This window comes from Benincasa hispida, chromosome 7 (genome assembly GCF_027475165.1).
Source record: "Benincasa hispida cultivar pf3 chromosome 7, pf3_genome.v1.1, whole genome shotgun sequence".
Taxonomy (NCBI): domain Eukaryota; kingdom Viridiplantae; phylum Streptophyta; class Magnoliopsida; order Cucurbitales; family Cucurbitaceae; genus Benincasa; species Benincasa hispida.
Genome location: NC_143484.1, coordinates 31,094,679 through 31,119,343, shown reverse-complemented (window position 1 = coordinate 31,119,343; position 24,665 = coordinate 31,094,679). Strand labels below are relative to the sequence as shown.

General features: G+C 35.1%; 1 protein-coding gene and 1 long non-coding RNA gene across 3 annotated transcripts; both read right to left on the bottom strand.

Annotated features, from left to right (window-relative positions):
* Positions 1 to 16,251: 16,251 nt before the first annotated feature.
* Positions 16,252 to 17,232, bottom strand: LOC120081779 (RING/U-box superfamily protein). The gene has a single exon (XM_039036940.2). The coding sequence runs from the start codon at positions 16,893 to 16,895 to the stop codon at positions 16,392 to 16,394; it is 504 nt and encodes a 167-aa protein (XP_038892868.1). The 5' UTR covers positions 16,896 to 17,232; the 3' UTR covers positions 16,252 to 16,391.
* A 5,226-nt stretch (positions 17,233 to 22,458) lies between these two features.
* LOC120081192 (uncharacterized) lies at positions 22,459 to 24,010 on the bottom strand. Of its 2 annotated transcripts, none has more exons than XR_005482709.2 (2): positions 23,534 to 24,010; positions 22,459 to 23,449 (listed from the first exon to the last, which is right to left on the bottom strand). It is a non-coding gene; the product is annotated as an uncharacterized LOC120081192 (long non-coding RNA). The 2 variants fall into 2 exon arrangements; XR_005482708.2 differs by having other exon boundaries at positions 23,544 to 24,010.
* Positions 24,011 to 24,665: the final 655 nt, after the last annotated feature.

Below are 24,665 nucleotides of genomic sequence, written 5' to 3'. Positions count from 1 at the left end.
GAGGCAGGGGTAAGTAGATAGATGCGGGTTGGTTTTGGCCCCCCGGACGTAACCTTTTCGGCTCCCTTAAAGGCTGATTCTGGGGCTTGAACAATGTGGCGCCACACACACCTTCTCTTGGCCCGAGAGGTGTTCACACATAGTTGGACTATGTTGTATTATTCATTAGAGGAATCAGTGGTACTTAAGAAGTGAGATGTAACTACAAGGGCAAAACGGTAAATTGGCCCAGTTGTACTTACGAGCATCTGTGAAGGGTCATCGTACTCATGATTGGTTATATCCAATGGACACAGAAATATATCTGTGGTAAGAAGAGTTCAGCTGTTGATCTTTAGTGGAATCACTGACAGTTAACGGATGGTGAATCTCGTGGCTAAAGAATTTAGTCAGCTATTCACGTACCATTGGAGCTTCGAGCTATAGGTCCATTAGGTTGCCTGGGTAGCTTGGATAAAGTTAAGAACCAGTGTTTGGGGTTAATTTGAAATGTTCAAATTGACAAGAGGAAGTACAATTATATATGATATAATTGGAATGGCTAATTATATATGATATAATTTGCTAAATGTATGAGATACATTATTTTGGAGGAAATTAGATATAAATATGATTTATATCAAATATAGAAAAAATACTATAGTAGATATATGATATCAAATTATAGGATATAAATATAATATGATTACATTTATTAAATAAATTAATTGATTAATTAACCAATTTTCACGTGTGTAAGTGGGAACGTGGGCCGCGAGGGTTAAGGTAACCGGCGGGATACAAGTTGAAAATCGTTTTCAATTTTTGGGACAATTCATTCATGCAAAAGAAAGCCTGCGCCCAAAAGAAATCGTGAAAGACTGATTGCCGAAAGCCTATACGATAGATTCTCAGTCGTCTAAATGATCGTCTAATTCACGCGTTCCCTAAACGATCGTACATCAGTTTCCTAAACGATCGTCCAATTTTTCCTAAACAATTTTGTAGTTTACTACACGATAAGCGTCCCCACTATACGATAGCAAAGTTCTTCTCGTGTGCGCTTGTTGTCTACACGATTTCTTCTCCTCCGTCTTCTACCAAACTCACCAGAGCCCACTCTCTGGGTTTTTGACGCCGAGGGTACCTGGGTCTCCCTATTGGTGGTGTTATCCCCGACACTTTATTCGTGTACGTACGGATCGCGCAGTATCAGACGAGAGACTCGCCGGGGTTCTGGTAGATCGGTGGAGTTCTTCCGCTACTGTGGGTTCATATATTCGAAGATCGTCTTCCTCTGGTAATGAACCCCTTCTCTATGCTTTATTGTATACTGAGCATGTTGTTGTTGAGTTTTATTATGCATAACTATTAATTTAGAATGTATTCATTTTATATTCCGATCACTGTGAAAAACAGAGTGATCTAAACCCACTCATGGAATTCTCGTTTTGAGATCATTCAATTTGTATCAGAGCCAGGTTTCTGATACTCCGATTTAACGTTTACATTCTTGGTGGGTGCATTTCTACGTTGTTTTAAATGTTAATACTATTGTGGATGTACCAGATTAATGGATGTTTCCGGATGAATTGCCTCGGTTTGTTTAAATACCTTTTACATTTCTGGTTGTATGTAAATGCCCCTACGTTTTGGGGCATATATATAATTGTAATCGAGTCTGTATTCAAAGTGTTTGAAGTCTTAAGTCGTTCATCGAAGTTCTGGGTAAAGGTTGCGACTCTTCGTGGAAGGAGATGATCAAGGGTTGATCATATCATGCAGAAGAGGTTCTATGCGATTGTTGTCCATCGCATCGTGAAGATGAAGAGTATGCGATCGCAGTCGAATGTATTGGGAAGACGATCGGGCTCGCGATCCTTGAGTATCGTTTAACGAGCACGCGCTAGACAATCGTTTAAGTCAGCAAGCCTCATCGCTTAGTAAATGACTCAACGATCGTTTAGCATCGCAAGGTAAATCGTTTACCTGGATGTACGCATCATGTAAACAATGAGATGCTTGCGGATCGCTTAACGCATGGGCGCGCTAGACGATCATTTAAGTCAACAAGCTTCATCGCTTAGGTATTGACTAAACGATCGCTTAGCATCATAAGGTAAATCGTTTACCTAGTTGCACACATCGTATAGACAATGAGACGCTCGCGTATCGTTTAAAACGCGCTAGACGATCGTTTAGGTCAGCAAGCTTCATCGTTTAGTAACTGACTGAACGATCGCTTAGTAACTTAAGGTAAATCGTTTACCTATCGTCACGCTACACGATCGCATGGACGATCAGGATTTGTAACCTCGTCATCGTCTACGTGATCGTTTGGTAAAGTTCCTATCGTCTAGTGTGCGCTAAACGATCGTTTACTTGCTAAAGATTGCTACACGATGGAGACCTCCTGGCGGTTCAAGACCCAGTTCGCCTGTGAACCAGTTTGCTTGATGAAAAATGTAATAGATAGGATTTTTTCATTTTGGTTCTTTTTGGTTTAAAGGCTCATCCCGGTCCATTAATCTATTTATTTAATACATGCGATGTATGTCTTATTTGTCATATGGTATGCACATATAGTAAATCCCACCTTAGGTTATGCATTGATCATGCATCATCTCTTTATTGTAATTGTTATAATTTAGAGAAGCATGATTTTATTATGTAAGAGCATGCTCATGCATCATTAATATAAGAGTTATATTTATGCATGCAGAAAAAACATTGACATGCATCATCTTTATATTATAATTGTTATAGTATAAGGGTGAATGATAGCATGTTTGCTTGGTTATTATGCGTTATATAAAAGTTATATAGTAATGACTGGACATTGCATGAAGCATGACACATAGGTTACTTTATAATTGTTATGAACGCCTCGTTATGCGCAATATTTTTTTTAGTTGTTTCTTTTTAAGAGTTAAAGAGAAATTAGAACTAAAAGAAATAAGAAAGACATGCATGCTCACTTAGGTTTAATTCATGTTTTTAAAATGTTTAAAACTTGGATCACATAGACCTAAGATCACAGTTTTAATATGATTAGCAACCCTAAGACTTTAATCTTTTAATCAGTTTAATAGGATTAAATTGGCTAATAAAAGGTTAAAGTGTAGCAAATCTATCTATAAGGGACCTTTTGTCTAAGGCGGGTCCTGGCTAGGCTGGGGTATTTAAGTTGACAGAAACGTAACACCCCTACCTGAGAACTTACCTGGAAAGGTGAATTAGATAGATTTGATGCATGCATGCAAGTTAAGGACAGTCCATTAAAGTATTTAAATGTGACTACTTAACTTGTTTATATTTCATAAACAAATGCTGTTTATGAACGGACTTTAGAAAGTCCACTTAGACTAAAATCAGTAGTCGGATTGTCTAGGTTAATGAATCCCTAGGTAGAACATTCAGTGGGAGGTACTTGAGGCATAAGATGCTTCACTTAAACCTTTCACTTTTCTCTTTAAGTCCACACTGTGGCCTCACGGCACCTTTGGCGTGTCCCCCCAATGGATGGTGTTTGGGTAGGTCAATATCAAGATGGATAGAGAGAATGTTCATAGTAAGTGGGAGCGGGAAGTGCGATAGCATATTCCTCGGTCTCTCTCGTTAGATTGAATAAAGTTACTACGTATCGCCTCGAGGCACCCTAGGAGTGTCCCCCTAAAGAATGGTAGTTTTGCGCGTTTCTTTATTTGACCTCCTGTAAGAGGATAAGGTAACTTAGTCTTTTGTTCTAATCTGTCTTTTCTCTACGGTAAGCGCATTAGGGCGGGACTCTGGCATCGAAAACGAGGGCTTACACTTACACGGAATAGTTAAATGTTAACGATCCTGGAAAAAAAAAATGGTGGTTGTTAGGTTCAGTTCAGAGAGTTGGTTCTGCCTAAGGGATGAAAATGTCTCATCCCAGTGAAGGGGCAATTGATCACCCCACTGGTGGCGTTTGTCCTGACTCACTAGGGCATCATTGCAAAATAGAAGTCTATAGCTTAGGGTACTTGAAACTGTTTTGCAAAACAAATTGGTTTAAACATGGTTTAGCAAAACTAATCAAGATTTGTTCGTATTTTCAGAAATTTTTTCAAATGGAAACGCCACATTATCTTTGTTAAGCGCCGAAAAATTGTCTGGCGATAATTTTTCAACATGGAAACATATGATCACGAAGATCTTAATCATCGAGGATCTCATGTTCGATCTCATGAAGGCTTGTCCTCCTATTCCAGCTCCAAATGTCGCTCGAAATGTTCGGGAGGCATACAAGTGATGGACAAGGGTGAATGAGAAGGTCCGAGCCTATATCTTGGCAAGTCTTTTTGACGTCTGGCCAAGAAGCATAAGCCTATGGTCTTAGCTCGTGAGATCATGGAGTCCTTGGGGGGAATATTTGGACAACCGTCTAAACAGCTTATGCATGAGGCTCTAAAATATATATTCAATTCTAAAATGCAAGAAGGCACCTCTATTCGTGAACATGTGGTAAACATGATGGTCCACTTCAATGTGGTGGAGTTGAATGGGTCTACCATCGATGAAGGCAGCCAGGTTAGCATAATCCTGCATTCTTTGCCGTAGAGCTTCCTGCACTTTGTTAGCAATGTGATTCTTAACAAAGTGAAATATAACCTTACAACTCTCCTAAATGAGTTACAGACATGCCAATCTTTACTGAAAAGTAAGAAGAGGCTGAAGGGTGAGGCAAATGTTGCTTCATCCTCAAGGACGTTCCATAGAAGTTCGACCTCAGGAACAAAGTCTGCACATTCTACTTCTAACTCTGTAAAGGGGAAGAAGAAGAATAGTGGTAAGGGAAAAGGGAAGGGACCTGCTAACCCACCGTCTGTCACTCTGAGGAGGCGTCCACCAGTTGCTAAGGGAAAGTATTTCCATTGCAAACAAGATGGACATTGGAAGAGGAACTTTCCTCGGTATCTGAAGGAGAAGAAAGCAACCAAGGCAGATAAAGGTAAAAATGATTTACTTGTACTCGAAACTTGTTTAGTACAGAATGATGATTCTGCCTGGATAATTGATTCAGGTGCCACTAACCATGTTTGTTCTTCTTTTAAGGGGATTAGATCCTGGCGATAGCTAGAGGCTGGTGAGATGACGATGTGAGTAGGCATCAGTTGACTTTACAGAATAGGTTTTTAAATTTAAATGATGTATATATTGTTCCTGAATTAAAAAAGGAACCTTATTTCTATAAAGTGCTTACTATAATGTAAATACACTATTTCTTTTGAATTGAGTAAAGCATTTATTCATAAAGATGGTGTCTTTATTTGCACAGCTAATCTAGAATCAAATTTATATGTGCTAAGGCCATTAGCCATTAATTCCCTTCATAATACTGAAATGTTCAGAACTGCCATAACTCAATCAAAATGTCAACGAATTTCTCCAAAAGCAAATGCCTAACTTTGGCATCTACATTTAGGGCATCAATCTCAATAGGATTGAGAGATTGGTGAAGAATGGACTTCTAAGTGAGTTAGAAGAAAATTCTTTACATGTGTGTGAATCTTGCCTTGAAGGTAAAATGACTAAACAACCTTTTACTGGAAAAGGTTTTAGAGCCAAAGAGCCTCTTGAGTTAATACATTCTGACCTTTGTGGTTCTATGAATGTGCGAGCCCGAGGTGGCTATGAGTATTTTATTAGTTTTACTGATGATTACTCCAGGTACGAGTATGTTTATCTTTTGCAACGAAAGTCTGAATCTTTTGAAAAGTTCAAAGAGTTCAAGGCTGAAGTTGAAAACGCATTGGATAGACGGATTAAAACACTTTGATCAGGTCGAGGTGGAGAGTTTTTGGACTCCAAATTCCAGGACTATTTGATAGAACATGGAATCATTTCCCAACTCTCAGTGCCGGGTACACCTCAGCAGAATGGTGTAGCGGAAAGGAGAAATAGGACCTTATTAGACATGGTTCGTTCAATGATGAGTTACGCTTCCTTACCGGACTCGTTTTGGGGTTTTGCAGTGGAGATTGCGGTGTACATACTCAACTGTGTTCCCTCCAAGAGTGTTGCAAGAACACCTCTGGAGTTGTGGAATGGGTGTAAAGCTAGTTTACGTCATTTCCGCATTTGGGGTTACCCTGCACATGTGCTTGAGGCTAATCCCAAGAAATTGGAACCACGGTCGAGATTGTGCCTCTTTGTAGGCTACCCCAAAGGTACACGTGGGGTTATTTTTATGATCCAATGGAAAATAGGTTGTTTGTTTCAACAAACGCTACTTTCCTAGAGGAGGATCATATAAGGGAGCACAGTCCATGAAGCAAAGTCGTGTTACGCGAGCTTTCTAATAAAACTACTGAAACTTCAACAAGAGTTGTTGAAAAGCTTGCTACATCAACAAGAGTTGTTGATGGGAGTTCATCCAGTAGGTCAGTTCCACCTCAAGAGTTAAGGGAACCTCGACGTAATGAGAGGGTTGCGAACCCACCCGTTCGCTATCTGGGTTTCACGAAAATCCTTGCTATGGTAGCAGATGACGATGTTAAGGATCTGTTGTCTTATAAGAAGGCAATGGAGGATATAGACTGGGATGAATGGGTCAAGGCCATGGATCTCGAGATGGAGTCGATGTACTTCAACTCAGTATAGGATCTTATAGATCAACCTGATGGGGTTTGCCCTATAGGTTGTAAATGGATCTACAAGCGTAAATGGGGTGCTCATAGGAAGGTACAAACCTTCAAGGCTAGACTTGTGGCAAAGGGTTATACCCAGGTAGAGGGAGTCGACTATGAGGAGACTTTCTCGCCTGTTGCTATCTTAAATTTGATCTGTATCCTCCTATCCATTGTAGCTTATTATAATTATGAGATCTGGAAAATGGACGTCAAGACAGCCTTTCTAAATGGCAATCTTGAGGAGACCATTTATATGGTGTAGCTCGAGGGATTCATAGCCTAAGGTTAAGAGCAAAAGGTTTTCAAAATGAATCGGTCCATTTATGGACTGAAACAGGCATCTCGATCTTGGAACATACGATTTGATGCTGCGATCAAGTCGTATGGCTTTGACCAAAACGTTGATGAACCTTGTGTCTACAAAAAGATCATCAACACTTCAGTAGTCTTCTTAGTGTTGTATGTAGACGATATCCTACTCATTGGAAATGATATAGGTCTACTAACTGCAGTTAAGAACTAGCTAGCGATCCAATTCTAAATGAAAGATTTGGGAGAGGCTCAGTTTGTTATAGGGATCCAGATTTTTCGGATCGTAAGAACAAAGTCCTAGCACTGTCTCAGACATTGTACATTGAAAAGATGTTGCTTAAGTACTCGATGCAGGAATCCAAGAGGGGCCTACTGCCATTCAGGCATGGAGTCATTTTGTCTAAGGAAATATGTCCTAAGACGCCTCAAGAGGTTAAAGAGATGAGATGGGTCCCATATGTGTCTGTCGTTGGCAATTTAATGTATGCGATGCTCTGTACTCGTCCAGACATCTGCTATACTGTGGGCATAGTCAGTAGGTATCAGTCTAACCCAGGCCGGGGTCACTGGACCACAGTGAAGAATATGCTCAAGTATCTTCGGAGAACGAGGGACTACATGCTCGTGTATGGTTCTAGGGATTTGATCCTTATAGGATACACGAATTCTGACTTTCAGATTGATAAGGACTCTCGCAAGTCCACATCAGGGTCAGTCTTCATTCTTAACGGAGGAGCTGTAGTGTGGCGAAGCACTAAGTAGGGGTGCATCGCCGACTCCACTATGGAGGCGAAGTATGTAGCGGTTTGCGAAGCTGTTAAGGAGGCCGTCTGGCTCAGAAAGTTCTTGACAGACCTATAAGTTGTTCCAGAAATGTCTAGACCCATTACCCTCTATTATGACAATAGTGGGGCAGTGGCGAACTCCAAGGAGCCAAGGAGTCACGAGTGCGGTAAACACATAGAGCGAAAGTATCATCTGATCCGCGAGATAGTGCATCGAGGGGATGTGATTGTCACGTAGATCACTTCGGAGCAAAATGTTGTTGATCCGTTTACAACAAAATGTTGCTTGAGGACAAACATTGTTTTAAATTTGGGGGTGTGATAACAGGCAGAAATGCACGTTATAACAACGCAAAGATATAAAACAATGAAGGATTGCAACGGTAAAAATATGTAAAAACGTGTCCAAAAGCATTAAGTTGAGAACATTGCGATCATATGCGTCCATCACATTAAAACCGCTAATTTACATATTATGTGCAGGAAAATGCGTTGGCGCAAGGCAGAATTGTGATCCAAGGAATTCAGCATCCAAGTGCATTAGAAGATTGTGGCCACAAAGCTATGTGATAGTATGCGTTCGCGAAGATCTGCTCAAGAAGGTGGCCACATAGAGACGACACATCAAGGTGGAAGCTTAATAAATCACGACAGGATAGAAAGCTGATGACGGTCAAATCCAAATTAAGTTGATAAGTCGTTAACGACATACTGTAGCAAGTACACTCAACTTTTCAATGACAACTAATCGGCGCATCAGACAGAGAATTAATGACATCCCATTAGTGCAATCATTTGACAGAAAATTCTCTTCACCCTGAAGCTCTATAAATACCGAAGGTCGCCTTCGTTGAAGGAGCCCCGCTATTCAGAATTTAGAGTTCTTCTTCGCCATATACATAGATAGTCGTAGTCTATAATTTTACATACTCAGAAGGCGGAGGCAAGTGAAGAGAGAAGACGTTGAAAGATCGTCCTGGTTAGCTCGGAAGAGTGTCGTGAAGCGTTGATAACAGAGAGAAGGTCGACTCTTGCGGAAGCAAGAACATTCTTTTGGGCAGAGTAGAGAAAATCTCAGTGTAAAAGCCTTGAGAAGCAAGGCATTGCTACCAGGCTCTCTATCCATACTTTCCATTGTCATTCTATATTCCGATCTTATTTATAAAATGGAATTTGCATCTCTATATCTGTTCACTCTTTTTACATTACGCATGAGTAACTAAACTGTCGAATGGGTTGAGAAGCACTTAGCTAGCATTACCTCAGATCTTCATTTTATGCGATCATCTTGTATTATGTATCCGTCATTCGTCCTTTAGAGATGCTCAGGAGGGTGGTCTAAGGATAGAATCTAGGCTTGGAAAAGTCAGATTAGAATCTAGACTCGGGAGAGTCAGATTAGAACCGCATAATCAAGAGATAGAAACTTAGGAATAAGTTCTGTTTGCTATTAACGCATCGCATGCACCCTAGAGATAGGATATGATAGTATGTGGTCACCTTGTATGTGTGTACATCATTCATCATCGCATAAACAAGAATAAAGACTTAGGAAAAAGTCCTATCGACTTTATCGCATACATCACATACGTCCTAGAAATAGAAGCTATGGCATTTACATTGGAAGATGAATTGTTGTTGTGTGTATGTAGCATGATCGCATAACTTGAACACAAACTCAAGAAGCGGTAACTAAATCTATCAACCCGTTCCCCTGCATACTCATTGTAATTTTCACTGTTATTAACTATTTTCTCAATTCCGCCACATAGAATCTATACCTTGAACAAACATACCAACCAACTCATTGTTTTATTTGTTACCGCAAAGAAATTTGAAATCGCTGTCGCATATTGTCTCCTTAGTCCCTGTGTTCGACCCTGGGCTTACCAGGCAACCTAGTAGGATTTATACTTGGATTTTGCTAGGAAAACTTGCATGCACAACGCATACACCACCATCGCATTATACATTATTATTTCATCATGTTAACAACGCAACAGCAAGGTGCTGGGTAGACAATCGTCTAGCAAATGGGTAGCACTACACGATGAGGTAGGCGATCGTGTAGGCAGGCGCTGGACGATCGTGTAGCAATGCAGAGAGCTAAACGATGAGGTAGACGATCGTGTAGGCGGGTGCTGGACGATCGTGTAGCAATGCGGGGAGCTAAACGATAAGGTAGACGATCGTATAGCAGATGCGCGGAGCTAAGCGATACGATATACGATCGTGTAGATATGTGCGGGCGCTAGACGATCATGTAGGCGGGCGCTGGATGATCGTCAATCGTGTAGGTGGGCGTTAGACGATCGTATAGCAGATGCGCGGGTGCTGGACGATCGTGTAAGCAGACGCTGGATGATCGTATAGCAGATACGCGGACGCTAAGCGATATAGTACACGATGGGCATGAGCACTAGATGATGAGCAGACATGCTACACGATAGGCGGAATGCTAAGCGATAGGCGATGACGTTAAGTGATAGGCGAATGCGTTAGACGATAAGGTGTGAGCGCTAAACGATAGCCTATGCATGAGATTGTTTACTAAACGATTGAGCTACACGATGGACCGCTGGAGCTAAACAATAGATGCAGGAACTAAATGATTGATTGGCTTGAGAACATGTGCATTATGCTAATTAAATACACTAAAAGAATGTTTGACTCACAGTTTTAATAAGTTTTAGTTGATGACTCGCAGTTTTAAAAAGAAGATTATCTCATTTATTCAACTATTGAATTTTCTTGTTTTGCAGGTGCAACAAAGGAGTAAAGATTTGGTATCGCAACCTCTTTATGCTTTTTCTTGGGGAACTCTAGTAAAGAATTTTGCCTTAAATGTACCATTTATACACATTCTCAATAAACATGGTTAGTTGAATATGAATTCTGATTACATTTTCACTTTCAATCCTTTGTCTTAAACCTTTTTTGTTTGTGATCCTTTGAATAACAGTGGTCAGACAAAGATGCCTATAACCAGACATTGCTGAAGCTGGGGGGTCTGTTCAAGAAGAATTATGAAGGGATCCATACTTACCAAGTAAAGAGGGACAGTAAACTCATAATGTTTGTAAAATTATAATGTTTGTATTACTTGTAATTTGTGTTTTCAAGGCCTGAATTATTGTACGACCTTTTAAATTATAATTTTATAGCAGAATTTGTGGATTAAATGTAATAGATTTGCAATCCATACATAAATAATATGTCATAGCCACAGTGTTCGATGATGATGTATCATGTTATACTTTTTGACCAAAAAAATGGATTCGGCAACGAAATTTAAAAAAAAAAAGGGACAATAATTGATAAAACGGACAGATTCTAGGCTTTAATGTCGGTTGCAAATTTCATTAAAGGGCTTTAATGTCGGTTGCAACCGACATTAAAGACAGTGTTATTAAAGCCCTTTAATGTTTGTTTAAAACCGACATTAAAGGGCTTTAATAACACTATCTATGTTGGTTGTCAACCGACATTAAAACCCGAGATTCTTCTAGTGGATCTGAAGCCCATATGCATATAGATAAGCAAAAAAGTTAAAAAAAAAAAATTGTATTAAGGATATATTTGTAATGGAATCTCTATCATCCTGCTTCTGCTTAAAGAATAAAATATGAAACTTCATACACCTTAAAGTTGTTCATAAGAGCAAATTGAAGAAATGACCTTAAATCTTAGTGTCCTGACTCCGGATCCCTCTTGTTCCTGTTTAATCCCCTTCGTTTCGGAAGTGGTTTCTATTTCCAAAAAAAGGAAAGAGAGGGATGGAGTTTCTCTCGCTTTTTCTGGTTTTCTTTTGTTTAACACTATAATGTTTGTTATTTTGTTACTGAGGTTTTGTGTTAGATTGAATTAATTTATAACTAGAGCAAAAGAAAAACCATGAATTATTTATGTAGGTAAAAATTAAGAACATGAAAGAAACAAAGGAACAGGGGAAAAAAAACTTACCTCTAATTCAAATTAATTTATGAGTTACAAAAACAAAGATAAAGAAGAAAATAAAATAAAAAAGATAATCCAATAACAACACAAGCAATTGTGTTTACGTAGTGAGAGGGAGAGTTTACGTATGAAGGGGAGAGATTTATAAAAAAGATCTCGTTGGTAAATTGGAAGTTGCTTTTTTTTAGTTCTAAATCCTTCCAAATCCGATCAATTTGGAACAAAAAAAATGGTCTTAAACAACAATGTTTTAATCATCCAAACAACAGAATTGATTTCAAATCAACCCAAATCCATGGGTTCCAAACAGGGGTTAAAGTTTAGAGGTTAATTTACGAGTTCAGTTCCTGATATTTGATGTTTGCATCTATTTAATTTTCGAACTTTAAAAAATGTCTAATAGATCCAAGAATTTTCAATTTTGTATGTTCAATAAGTCTATAAACTCTCAGTATTGTGTTTTTTAAATCTATCAAAGATTGGATTTGTAATTATGGAAGTCTAAGAACTTAATAGATGCACACCTTGAAGTTGAAGGACTTAACTTGTAAACTCTAATGTGTCTATTTGGTCCGTCGACTTCTAAAATTACAAATTTAATCTCTAAGGGGTGTTTGGACCCCCAACTTCAAATGGGTGGAGTGCGCTATTTTGACTCGCTTCATGATTGGGATTCCAATTGTAATAGTTGGTGTTTTCGACTATTATAACCTACAATTAACTATAACATTACTATTTCAAATCCCTCTTTGTTACAATATTTACTATTTATTACTCAACTAAAATAGTTTGCATCCTAAACACAAATTATTATAACATATAGTCTATTACAACTTACATACTATAATAACCAATTCAGTGCCTCAAACACCCCCTAACAGGTTCAATAGATACAAAGTTGAAAGTTTAAGTTTACATTAACAAATTAAATTACAAGTTTAGTTCATGAACTTCAAGATGTGTGTTTATTAGGTCGTTGTTCTTTCAAAAGTGTCTAATTGCCCAAAAGTTTCAATTGTGTGTCTAATAGGTACCTGAAAAATTTATCAAATTTCGAGAAAAGTATTACTTTAATTAAAACAAAACTTAATTGAAACCAAACTTTTCAAAATTAAGAATATATCCTTTTGAAAAGTATAGACCAAATAAAAACTAGACATAAACTTTGAGATTAAAAAGAGGTATTTTTCCGTTTATTTGAAATGATATTACTTGTTTTTCTTAGAGTAGATTGAGCGAAAGAAAATATAAGATCAAAGCATATTAACTAGGGTATGGAGAATCAAGAGAAATACATAAATAAAAAAGGTCAAAAGAGAGAAAAGAGAAAACAGTGGAAAGTGCCAATGTTTTCATTAATCAATAATAAAAGTTGGGGGCTCAAAAACGATCAAATATCATCCTAGTCTTAACCCATAAATAATGTTGACTAGGGATTGATAGATTATCACTTATATATTTATTTTGACTATCGACAGATTATCACTTATTTAGTTGAATGAGGTATAGTAATGAGATTCCCGCACATTTATGATTTTGTTAAACACAATTAATAGAAATGAAAGTTGAAAGAAGGGTTGTCTGACATACAGTGTAACTTGTTACACACAATGTTAGAGCAATTCCAAGGATATATAAGAAAGTACAAATAAAAATATTAAAAGGCAGAATATGAGGTTTGGTAACCCATTTTGGTGCAATAGCACTTATCCTAGGGGCAATATGTCGAGGAAAAATTATTTCACTAATATAAAGTCAAGCAATTAGAAGTTATAACATTGTCCTTATCGGTAAATAAATGAGATATAAAAAATATAGGCCCCATTTGATAACCATTTGGCTTTGGGTTTTTTGTTTTTTAAAATTAAGCTTATAGACATTATTTCTACCTCCAAATTTCTTCTTTTGTTATCTACTTTCTACCGATGATTTAAAAATGCAAGCTAAAATTTGAAAACTAAAAAAAAAAAGTAGCTTTTAAAAACTTGTTTTTGTTTTTTGGAATTTTGCTAAGAGTTCAATTATTGTACTTGAGAAATATGCAAATTACTGTAATAAATAGGAATGAAATAGGCCTAATTTTCAAAAATAAAAAATAAAAAGTGGAATGGTTACCAAATTGAGTCTTAGTTTTTGGTTTTTAGTTTTTGAAAATTAAACCTATTTCTTTTCAATTTCTTACAATAGTTTTCGTTTTTTTTTCCAAGTAAAAGAGTTGACTTCTAGACCAAATTTTGAAAACAAAAACAAGATTTAAAAACTATTTTTTTTTAACTTTCACAACTTTGGCTTAATTTTTGAAAATTTTGGCAGAAAGTATATAATAAAACAAGAAACTTAAAGGTAGAACGAGTATTTTTAGGTTTAATATTCAAAAACGAAAAACAAAAAATCAATGGTTATCAAATGGGATCTAGGATTCTCTTGGATATCCATTTGGTTCTTGATTTTTTTTTTCAAAAAAAATTTAAGTTTATAAACATAAGCCAAGTTTTGAAAACTTAACAAAATAGTTTAAAATAATTGTTTTTATTTTTAAAATTTTGGTTATGAATTAGGGGTGTTCATGAGTTGGATTAGATTAGGTTGAAGTACTTTTAGACCCAACTCAATTGTTTGGAGTGTATGTTTCTTCTGTTGGGAAAATTATGAACTAAATACACTAGCAAACTTATTACACCTCAACTATATTCAAACTCAAACATAAACCAAATGATGTAACAAGGCTTAGATATAGAAATAATAAAAATCTTAAAAGAACCTCAAAACCTTTGGAGACTCGAAACATAGTTGATGCATGCTTTTGATAAGCGATGTTCTGAAGACAATTATTCGCTATGCACGGGCTGCAAGCAGACTATAGTTGATCATCTCAACAGGATACAAAAACTATCTTCGATAAAATTATAACCTTGAACTACTCGGATATGGCACAACTTTTTTGCTCTCGACTAAGACAATATCAAAAGAAAGAAAGAACAGAGGGAACTCTTCAATTTTTGAATTGGATACTCCAAATGAAGAACCAAGTTTCTATTTATAGGCTAGCAACTTAATAACTCTCTAAAATATAAAATAGAATCAAATTAATAAAAAAAAATTGAAACATTTGTCAAATTTAAGTCAATTGAGTTGTTATTCGACAAAAAACAAACATAACTCATTCAAACTGAAGAAACTACAAATTTAACTTTCATACATGTTAAATTTATACATGAAATAATTTTAATTTGAAGTTTCAATCCAATTTGAAAGTTTCTAAACAATGAATTTAATCTACACAACTAAATCCATTTTTATGTTTCAAATATTCACCAAACTTTCATTTTCTTTCACTATTCAACATATTCAACCTAAATAACCCCTATTTAAAAATGAACCCAACCCAATCCAACCATGAAACTTGTAGGTTGGGTTGGTTCGGATTACTCTGGTCATTTATTTAAATTATTTTTTCTAACAATAAGTAAAATGTTAATATGTAAATATTTTATTTAATTATTTGCATATATTAAATTAAGATTAACAACTCAATTTCAATTTATACTATAAAATTTTCTTTTCAAAGTGCTCAAAGATTATTTTTAGGAGTTATTGGATAATAAATTATCCAAAAATATCATGAAATTAAATAAAATTAAAATAAATATATATAATTATACCATAAGTAAAAAAAACATACTCTTTAAAATTAATAATAAGTTTGGATTGGTTTGGATTGGTTTAAATTGTTTTAAATAAACATATGAACCAATCCAACCCATAAAATTTTCATATATTTGAACCAAACCCAATCTAAACTGCATGAATTAGATTGAATTAATCAATTTTTTCGAGATATCAAGTTTTTGAACACCCCTATAATGAATTATAAAGAAAGGTATTGTTCATACTTGCCCTCATAGTCAAATTATTCCCCTAATGTGGCATATCCTTCAAACTCCATTTTATTTCTAATATAGGCATATCATTTGGCATCTGCAAGATGCTTTTGCCAATTAAAAGTTATAACTAATACATCTTTTTCACTTCTTTTATGCACAAAATTGTCCAAAAAGACGGAAGGGATAATCCATTTTGAATCTCTATTTTTCCTCAATAGGAAAAGAAGACTAAAAACCATCCCTTCCAAAAGAAACATCACATGAATCTTAACAACAGTTTCTATAGTCCGGACGACAGACAATATCTCGGAGTTGTACGATTTATTTGAGGAGAGATTATCTCCTAATTTGATGTGGTTGTTAAATAATAAATCCGGTAATAAATGGAGGTTTTGAAATAATATACTTAGCAAGAAGTGGTTTTCAACTGACATAATGGTCGACCTAAAAAAGTTCTAACCATCTTTTCCCAAATTTGCTCACCATATTGAACAATTTGGATTTTTGAAATTTTTACATATAATTAGAACTTAAGTCTTTGGATTTAATAATAGTTGTATATGGTATTAGAAAAGATAACATCGATAAAAAAAAATTTACTACATATATCTATCAACTTAAGTTTTTGAATTTAATAACATTGACAAAAAAAAATATTAAAAAAAAGACTACATCGATCAAAACCCAATTGTTATTTTCATTCTAATTACCTAGTTATAGACTTCGGAAGACAATATGGATAGAGTATTAAATTTATCCAAGCTTTTGAGTTCAATCGTAATTTAAAATTAGAGAAATAACTCATCGTCGTAACTTCAAACCATTTGAAGATTGTTCGAGGTATCGATACAGAGAGAGACACGGCAAAGGGGGCAGCTCGACTGTGATCGGAGCCACCGGTCGACACACTCGGAATGGTAACAATGGCGGCACAGCGGTAGAATCTTCACCTTCTCCCCATCCTCAAACACGCCCAAGCAAATAGAGCACTCCCCTGCAGCCGCCACGGTGGCACGTGGATCCTCCTCCGCCGGCGGTGCCTTGTACAGACTGATTGGAAGGCAGTTAATCGCCGTCGGGTTGAGCCCCTGCTGCGGCGGCGACCTCGGCGGCCTTCCGCCGGGTACGGCGGCGGGGAAGGTAGTGAGTTGGTGGAATCGGCAGACCCATCGGGCGTAAAGGAAAATAAAAGTTACAAGAAGGATGATGGCGAATAAAACGGCGACGAAGAAGAAAGTCCGGCCGCGGATTTGGAAGAGCCGATCGTCGAGCTCTGTGAAATGCCAGGTAACGGACGGAGGGACTTGGGATGTTGCCATTTCAACCTGCTACTCATCAAACGGACGGCAGCCAGAGAATCTCGCGGCGGCAGCGGAAGAAAGAGGAAAGGGGAAAAGGTTTTGGCGTTTTGGAACAATGTCGGATATTTTTTTTTTTTTTCTTTTTTAATTTCTGAGAGTAAATAATTAAGTTTAGATATTTATTTTTTTGTCGATAAAGATAGTTATGAAGGTCGTACAGATATTATTCTAACTTTCTTGGCGTGATAACTCGCGTTTAAAGCGCGTGTAATGTACGGCTTCATCTCTGCCTTTCATCGTTTTAAATGATCGTTTTGGGAGCGCGTGGGCTATGATATAACTGAGGGTGATTTTTCTGTCATTTTCATTTTTCATTCTTACCTAGCAGAGGAAAATTCTTAAGATGAATTAAACTTACCTTAGGTGAACCACTCTCCTTTATTTTTCAGATGTAGGGAAGTGACTTAAATACGTACTTAAGAATTTTAAAAGATTTAAGGATGAACTTAAACTTTGACTTAAAATAACTAGGCTATTGATTTGTTTACTTATGGAATTTAATTAAGTATGAACTTGATGATCAACTTGTATGCACTAATTAATACATATGTTGATATTTTCCTTTTAACGTTGAAATCAACTAATGTATAAGAAAAGAGTTAAAGTGAGTATAGTTCAATTGACATAAGTATGTTAAGTTTTTCAACCCTATTATGCTTAAAAAAAACTAATGAAAATCTGATAGGTGTATATATATCGAATAGGTCAAAGGCATTGTTCTATGAGATTTTCGGATGAATTTAATTCGTTCAAGTGAACTTTGTATTTGTACTAATTTAAGTATAGTGAGTATAATATATAATAATTCATCCTATGATGCTTTCTCTTGAATGTATGGACTTTAATTCTCAAGCTTGTTGATCTTCTTAGATGATTGACCTTTGGGTTGATGATTTTCTTAGAAGATCGGGCTTTAGACTTGTTGATTAGTTTGGAGCGGCCTTTGGGTTCTTGATCTGTTTGGATCGACCTCTTGCTTGTTAATTGGGTTGGATCAGTCTCTGGCTTGTTGATTGGCTTGGATCGACCTCTGATTTGTCAATTGACTTGGATTGGCCTTTGACTCATTGATTTGTTTGGATTGGTCTTTGGCTTGTTGATCTGCTTGGATCAACTTTTGGCTTGTTGATTTGTTTGGATGGACCTCAGACTGAAGGCTTTAGTTTCTGATTCCTCTAAGTGAGTGGCAATCAATGGATGGTTGAATTTGATTCCTTCACTTTTGACTTCTCCCCGTTTGATGCATACACTTGATTTGAAGAAGCAGAGTGAATGGATATTCTTGAAATTGAAGCCTTGGAAGAATGTTTGTATTTTCAAAGGACTTGGGCTTCAACGAGTGGTACAGTTTTCAAGATTTTGAGGAGTCTTTTGATTGTTGAGAGCTTCGGTCTTTAAATCTCAATCTTTATAGCTTTTCATATTCCCCTGCAAAGTGAAGGGTATGACTTATATTTATAAAGTTTCGTAGACCTTAGGTGAGATTGAAATTAGTAATGGACTTGGCTCTTGGGCCTAGCAAATTGGGGTTTCGGTTTAGTGACCCTTAGCCAAATTAAGTCTATTTTTGGGCTCAGATTGGACATGAGCCTAAATACTAATACTTAATTAGACCAAATTAATTAATCCGATCCAATGGTCAAGGTGAAGACTCATGGCAATATCGGGATCAATCAACTTCTGTCTTCAATTTCAATTTAGGACACATGTCAACTTTTAATTAATCCCAAATTTAATAATTATAATTTCATCATTAATTTGAGAAATGACGTGACAATTTATGATTGATTGAAATTTTCTTACAAGATTGAAACATTTTGAATCTATTGGGTACAAAAATTGAAATTCTAAAGATCTATTAGATACTTTTTAAAACTAAAAAACTTAATGTACACAAAATTGAAAGTTTAAGAATTTATCAGACGTTTAATCAAGAACCTACTTGTCACAAAATTAAAAGCCCATAAACCTATTAGATACTTTTGAAAGACTAAATAGCTTATATTTTTAATCTAAATTATATTTTAATCAAATAAATATTTAGATTCAAATGGTCAAGATGCTATAGACAAATTTGGACATCTAGTATCCATAATTAGACTATATACTTTATCTTTTCTAATACTTAGCACTTCAAATGTAGTAAGTGACCCATGTTTTTTTTTTTTTTAATGTTTATGAATATATAAATAGGGAAATTTATGGTTCAAAATCTTACTAATTTCCTTCGATCTCTTTTGCTTAGACTTTAGTGAAGATGAGGATAAATTTGTCTCAACCTCTTTTTAGGCAAGTCTTTGTTTGGTACAATAAAAGATGAGAGGATTCTCGAACCATAGACTTTTTAGTTGCTAACACATATTTTATGCTAATTGAACTACGTTTGTTTGATTTTTAACAAGTCTTAAGTCAAACTAGAATAATATTTCACAATAAGCAAATTCATTTATTTTTAAACTACCCTATTTACTTGACTAATCACTTGTTTTGCCATGGTTGATTGAAGAGTCGATTGTTTCATAATTCTTGAATAGGGATGAAGCAAAAGATGACTTTGAATCAATATGTATGTATATATAAAAAGTGCTTTCCAAATTTAAGTTCAATTATTATTTTTTTGCTTTGTGAGAAGAGAAAATGATGCTGAGGCCCATGGGCTTCCACACACGTATCATTGGGCTGGCCTCAAATCAATTGGGTTTGATTTTGTTGCCTTTTATTTTTCCTTTGGTAATATTTTTGTAAGTCTAATTACATCATTGTCTAAACTTTAATTTCTTTTTTTTATATATGAATAGCCTAATGGATTATTATTTTACACAAATATTTCTCCAATTATGCCTTCAGCCCTTCGGAAGCTTCTCTTGGTTATGTATTTCTCAAGATGGTTTTCTTTTCAAAATCTACCTAAGGAAAGTTTCTTTAAAAATTCAGATATTGTTGCCCTCATAAATTAAAGCAAAATTTGACAAGAAATTTCGAATGAGAAAACAATGTAATTTGATATATAAAGTACTGTATATGTGATTTTTTAAAAAGTAAATTAGGGTACATTTGATAAATGCATGAACAAGACAATTGGTATAATATATCATCTTAGATCCAAACAATATATGCGATACACATTCATATTTTTCAATATATTTATAAACACATCAAAAAATAAATCATGGTATATATGAGATATATTTACATCGTCTAATATATTACTAGTAAATTTGACATATACGTTAAATCTCACTGGAGAGATGATCGATTTTCAACTAAGTATACGGAAGAAATTAACGAAATCTCTAAAAATGAATGAAATAATTTGACATATCTTGCATTAAATAAATATTAATTGAAATTAAAAAATAATAAAAAAATAAAGTCAAAATAGAAAATAATGTTATTAAAGAGAATTAAATATTTAAAAAATTTATTGATAAGAGATAATGTAATTAGTGATATTTAAAAAAATATAAAATCTTAAATAATTAATACTAAATCTAGAAATGATATATTATTTAATTTTAAATATTACGAAATAAAAAGATGAGAGAGAATTTATCTTTAGGTTGTTATAAAATATAGTTAAATATATAATATATTAAAAAGTGAGAATGTAGAAAAAATTTTTGGACAGTTTTATCCCTCCTTCTGTTTATTAATTTACAAATATGTCATTAAAGATTAATTATAAATAGTAAGTAAATAATAAATTATTAATTATCAAGATAATACATAATTAATTAATTTATTATTATAAATAAGTGTAATAGAAATTCAAAGGTTAGATTGTAAAGAGTTTCTTCTCCATTGAAGATAAATAGTAAATAAATAATAAATTATTATTGACAATTAATTATTCTATAATCTATAGTATATATAAAAGTCACTATGTGGAGAAATGTGCTTGTGTGTACTTTTTTCCTTTTGTTTTTATTTTCAAAGAGATATAAAGAAGAAATGCAAGATTGAAATATTTGAGGTAATTTTATTATTATTATTATTATTATTTTGTTGTCTCATCCTCACAAAATCACAATAAAAACTAGGAGGTGAAAAAAATCACATTATTCTCTTATTTTAATTTTAATTTTTTCTTTTTACAATTTTAGTCAGTTATTTATATAATACTTAAATGACTATCATTCTTAAATCTTTTAAATTAAACATGTTTTTATTACTCCCTCAATTATTTGTACCTAAATTTCAAAGATGGATGTGAAAGAGCATAATATCTAGATGCACTATTTTTTTATATTAAATTAAAAATATCATGTACATCGCACGTGTTAAGACTAGTCTAGTTATAAAATATTACTAAATTTTAGGATATTTGTAAATTATTAGTTATGTATTATGTTAATTCCCTAAATCTTTTATTTTTGTTTGATATAAATGATTATCTTGATTTAAACAAAGCTATAAAAAATCTCTATCTTTTTTTTTTTTTTTGAAAAAAAATATCTTTGAACATTTAAAAGATTTATCAATAATTTTAAAATTTTAAAAATAGCTCAAAAATATTTGTACCATTGAGATATGGGGGAAAAAATGTTATTACTTTGTTTAAAAAGTACAACCGAAAAAAGAGAAATAATAGAACCATCAAGAGACCTTAGGACTTAAAATATTTTAACAAGCTTGTAAATTAGTAGTTAAAATTACATGAATCAATATAAGATTTCGGATCTAAAAGGGACTATGGGGTATTTGGTTTCCCTTTTATCCTTTTAATGATTGGTCATAAGGTTACATAATATAATTTTACATTAAAATCATAGTTTATAATTCACATAAATTAAATTTATCTCTAACATTTGATTCCAAAATTTATCATTAGAAAAATAAGATCTTTTTCTAGGATCCCAAAAAATTATCATTCAAATGGACTTTATTGGTCTATCTAATATTTGATTTTTTCAATTTTTCTTGGCGTCCAAGAATATTTTTCTTTAAAAAAAATCCTTATTTTCCTGGCATCCACATTAAAGAAAATATTTTTTTAAAAATAAATCAAATCATATTTATAATTTTTTCAAAGAAAATAACAATGTCTAAATCACGTTAAAAGGGAAAAAAAAAATTATAACGTGATTTAAAAAATATATCTTAAATGGTTTATCATTCACGTTAAACCAAGGGATATATTTGGTTTCAATTTTGATTTTTTTCCAATATTTGATTTAAAGATCAAATCAAATTAAGATTCAAATAAAAATGTACTCCATAAATTCACTCAACTACACTCCAAATTTTCTTTGTTTTTCTCTTTTCTTTCTTATTGTTTATCTCTATTTTTGTAACCCCACCTCCTAGGACTACGGGATCGTTACTGCATACATGTATAAATAAGGAAAATAAAGCACAAAAATAAAATAGAATAACATAATTTTGAACTGCCTTTAAGTTTATAAGAAACTGTTCTGCCATTATCTCAAGATCTTAAATCATTTGACTCGGGTACCCTTTAACATGAAATAAATTATAAAAAAAAAATATAATAAAATCAAAACATGAGAAAACATAAAGGTTCAAATGTGGAAGCAGCTTTAGTTCTTTTGGCATTGTCACGGATTCCTCTTGTTAGTCGTCTGAGATGAAAATAACATGGCTCATACAACTACATCGGTTTTTTGTGATGAAAGGAAAACCAAAAGACATACTGTCTTGCCTTGATACACATGTCTAGTGGCCCATAGGCACACCGTCAAAGATGAAAATAACATGAACGTAAACCTGTCAACTCACGCATGTCTAGCGGCCGGTAGGCACACCATCAAACATGGAAATAATATGAACGTAAACATGTCGGCTCACGCATGTGTAGCGACCCGTAGGCTCGCCGTCAAACATGAAAAATAACATGAACGTAAACCTATCGGCTCACACATGTCTAGCGGCTCGTAGGCATACCGTCAAACATGAAACATGAAAAAAAATAACATGAACGTAAATCTGTCAGCTCACGTATGTCTAGCGGCCCGTAGGCACACTATCAAACATGAAAAATAACATGAACGTAAACCTGTCGGCTCACGCATGTCTAGCGGCCCGTAGGCACACCGTCAAACATGAAACTAGACCCTCCCGCTGAAGCAATTGTAGCAGCTCCGACACCCATTGATTTTGCACCTTCTAACATCTCGGGTTGAGAATTCTCGTCACGCTTTTTGATTCACGATTTGATGTTATGGATTCCTCGTAGATTCTTCCCCTCGTTCCTTTTATCTTGGGCATCTCAGAATGCTATGCATTCTTTTCTGATTAAAAATTCGAACATGCTCATAATACTCATAACGGTCATGCAACAAGTAAAACATAATGACAAAATCATGCTTCAAGAGTCCATTGATTAACTTTATAATTCTAGACTAGGCCGCCTGGCACAAAGACTACCACTTACCTCAACTTGGCAAAAATGCAAAACAAAATCTCCTTAAAACTTCTTTAGCACACTTGAATCAACCTAGAGTTATGGCTTGGTCCAAGACAAATTCCAAAACTCGATTTAATTAGCCAATCTGATCATGAATTAAATCCAAAATCATTAACTTAATTTTCCCACTATTACTCTCAATCCAAAAGAATAACCATTTAACACTTACCAAAACTTACCCAACTCAAGATTTTTCAAGAATAGGCAGTGGCGGTCGGCGAATTCAATGGTGACTGACCGGTAACGACGACGGAACCCAATCCAATGCCGACTGAAACGAGTGGCTGCACCGATCGGAAGCTAGGGCGGTCGTGTGCGTCGACTTGTGGCTGGGCGCAGCGGCAGAAACGGGACTGCACGGGCTGAAGGGCTTGGGCGATGCTATCCTGCGAACGCCAAACGGAGGAGATGGCTGCGACAGAAACCCGCATCAGCTTCAGATCCGCGAACGGTGGCGCGCAAAAGTGGGCGACTCGAACCGGCTGGGCGGATCCTCGACGGTGTGGCTGGAGACACGACCGGTTGGTGCACTGAACGAACCGGGGAAAAAATAACGGCTGGCTTGAAGAGAAAAGAAGGCCGACGTCGGTGGTAGGCGGTGGCTAGGTTTTGGGTAAAAACGGGAAGGGGGGGGGGGGGGGGGGGGGGGCGTGTTACGCAGCTTGAGGAGAAAGGGAGAAAAGAAAATCTATTTTTTTTCCTTTTTTTTCCGTACCTTTCCCACATGTATATGTAAATAACTTAAAGCTTTTCTCTTTTCCTTTTAAAAACCAAATTCCCTATTCCTCTTTCAAAATATATATACTTATATATTTTTCTTTTTAAAAAAACTCTAAGAAACAAATTTAATTATCTCCCTAGATAATCAAATCTCCAAACGCAAGCCAAAATAAAAACTTGATTAATTCTAAATAATTAAATTATATTTTAACTCAGCCAAAAACATAAATCTCATATTCCAATTTATCCAAATAATCCAACATAAAAAAATAAAGCTTAATTACAAAATAAATCGGGGTGTTACTTTCTACCCCCTTAAGAAATTTCGCCCTCGAAAGTTCTAATCCTGAAAAAGCTCGGGATAATGCACCCTCACGTTGTCCTCGCGCTTCCACATTGCTTCTTCAAACTAATGATTCTGCCAAATGACCTTCACCAAAGCTATCTCCTTGTTGCGCAGAACTTTCACTTCCCTGGCCAAGATTTGAATGGGCTCCTCTTCGTAGCTCAGGTTCTCATTTAAATGCAAAGGTTCATAATCCACAACATGAGATGAGTCTGCTACGTACTTTCTCAACATG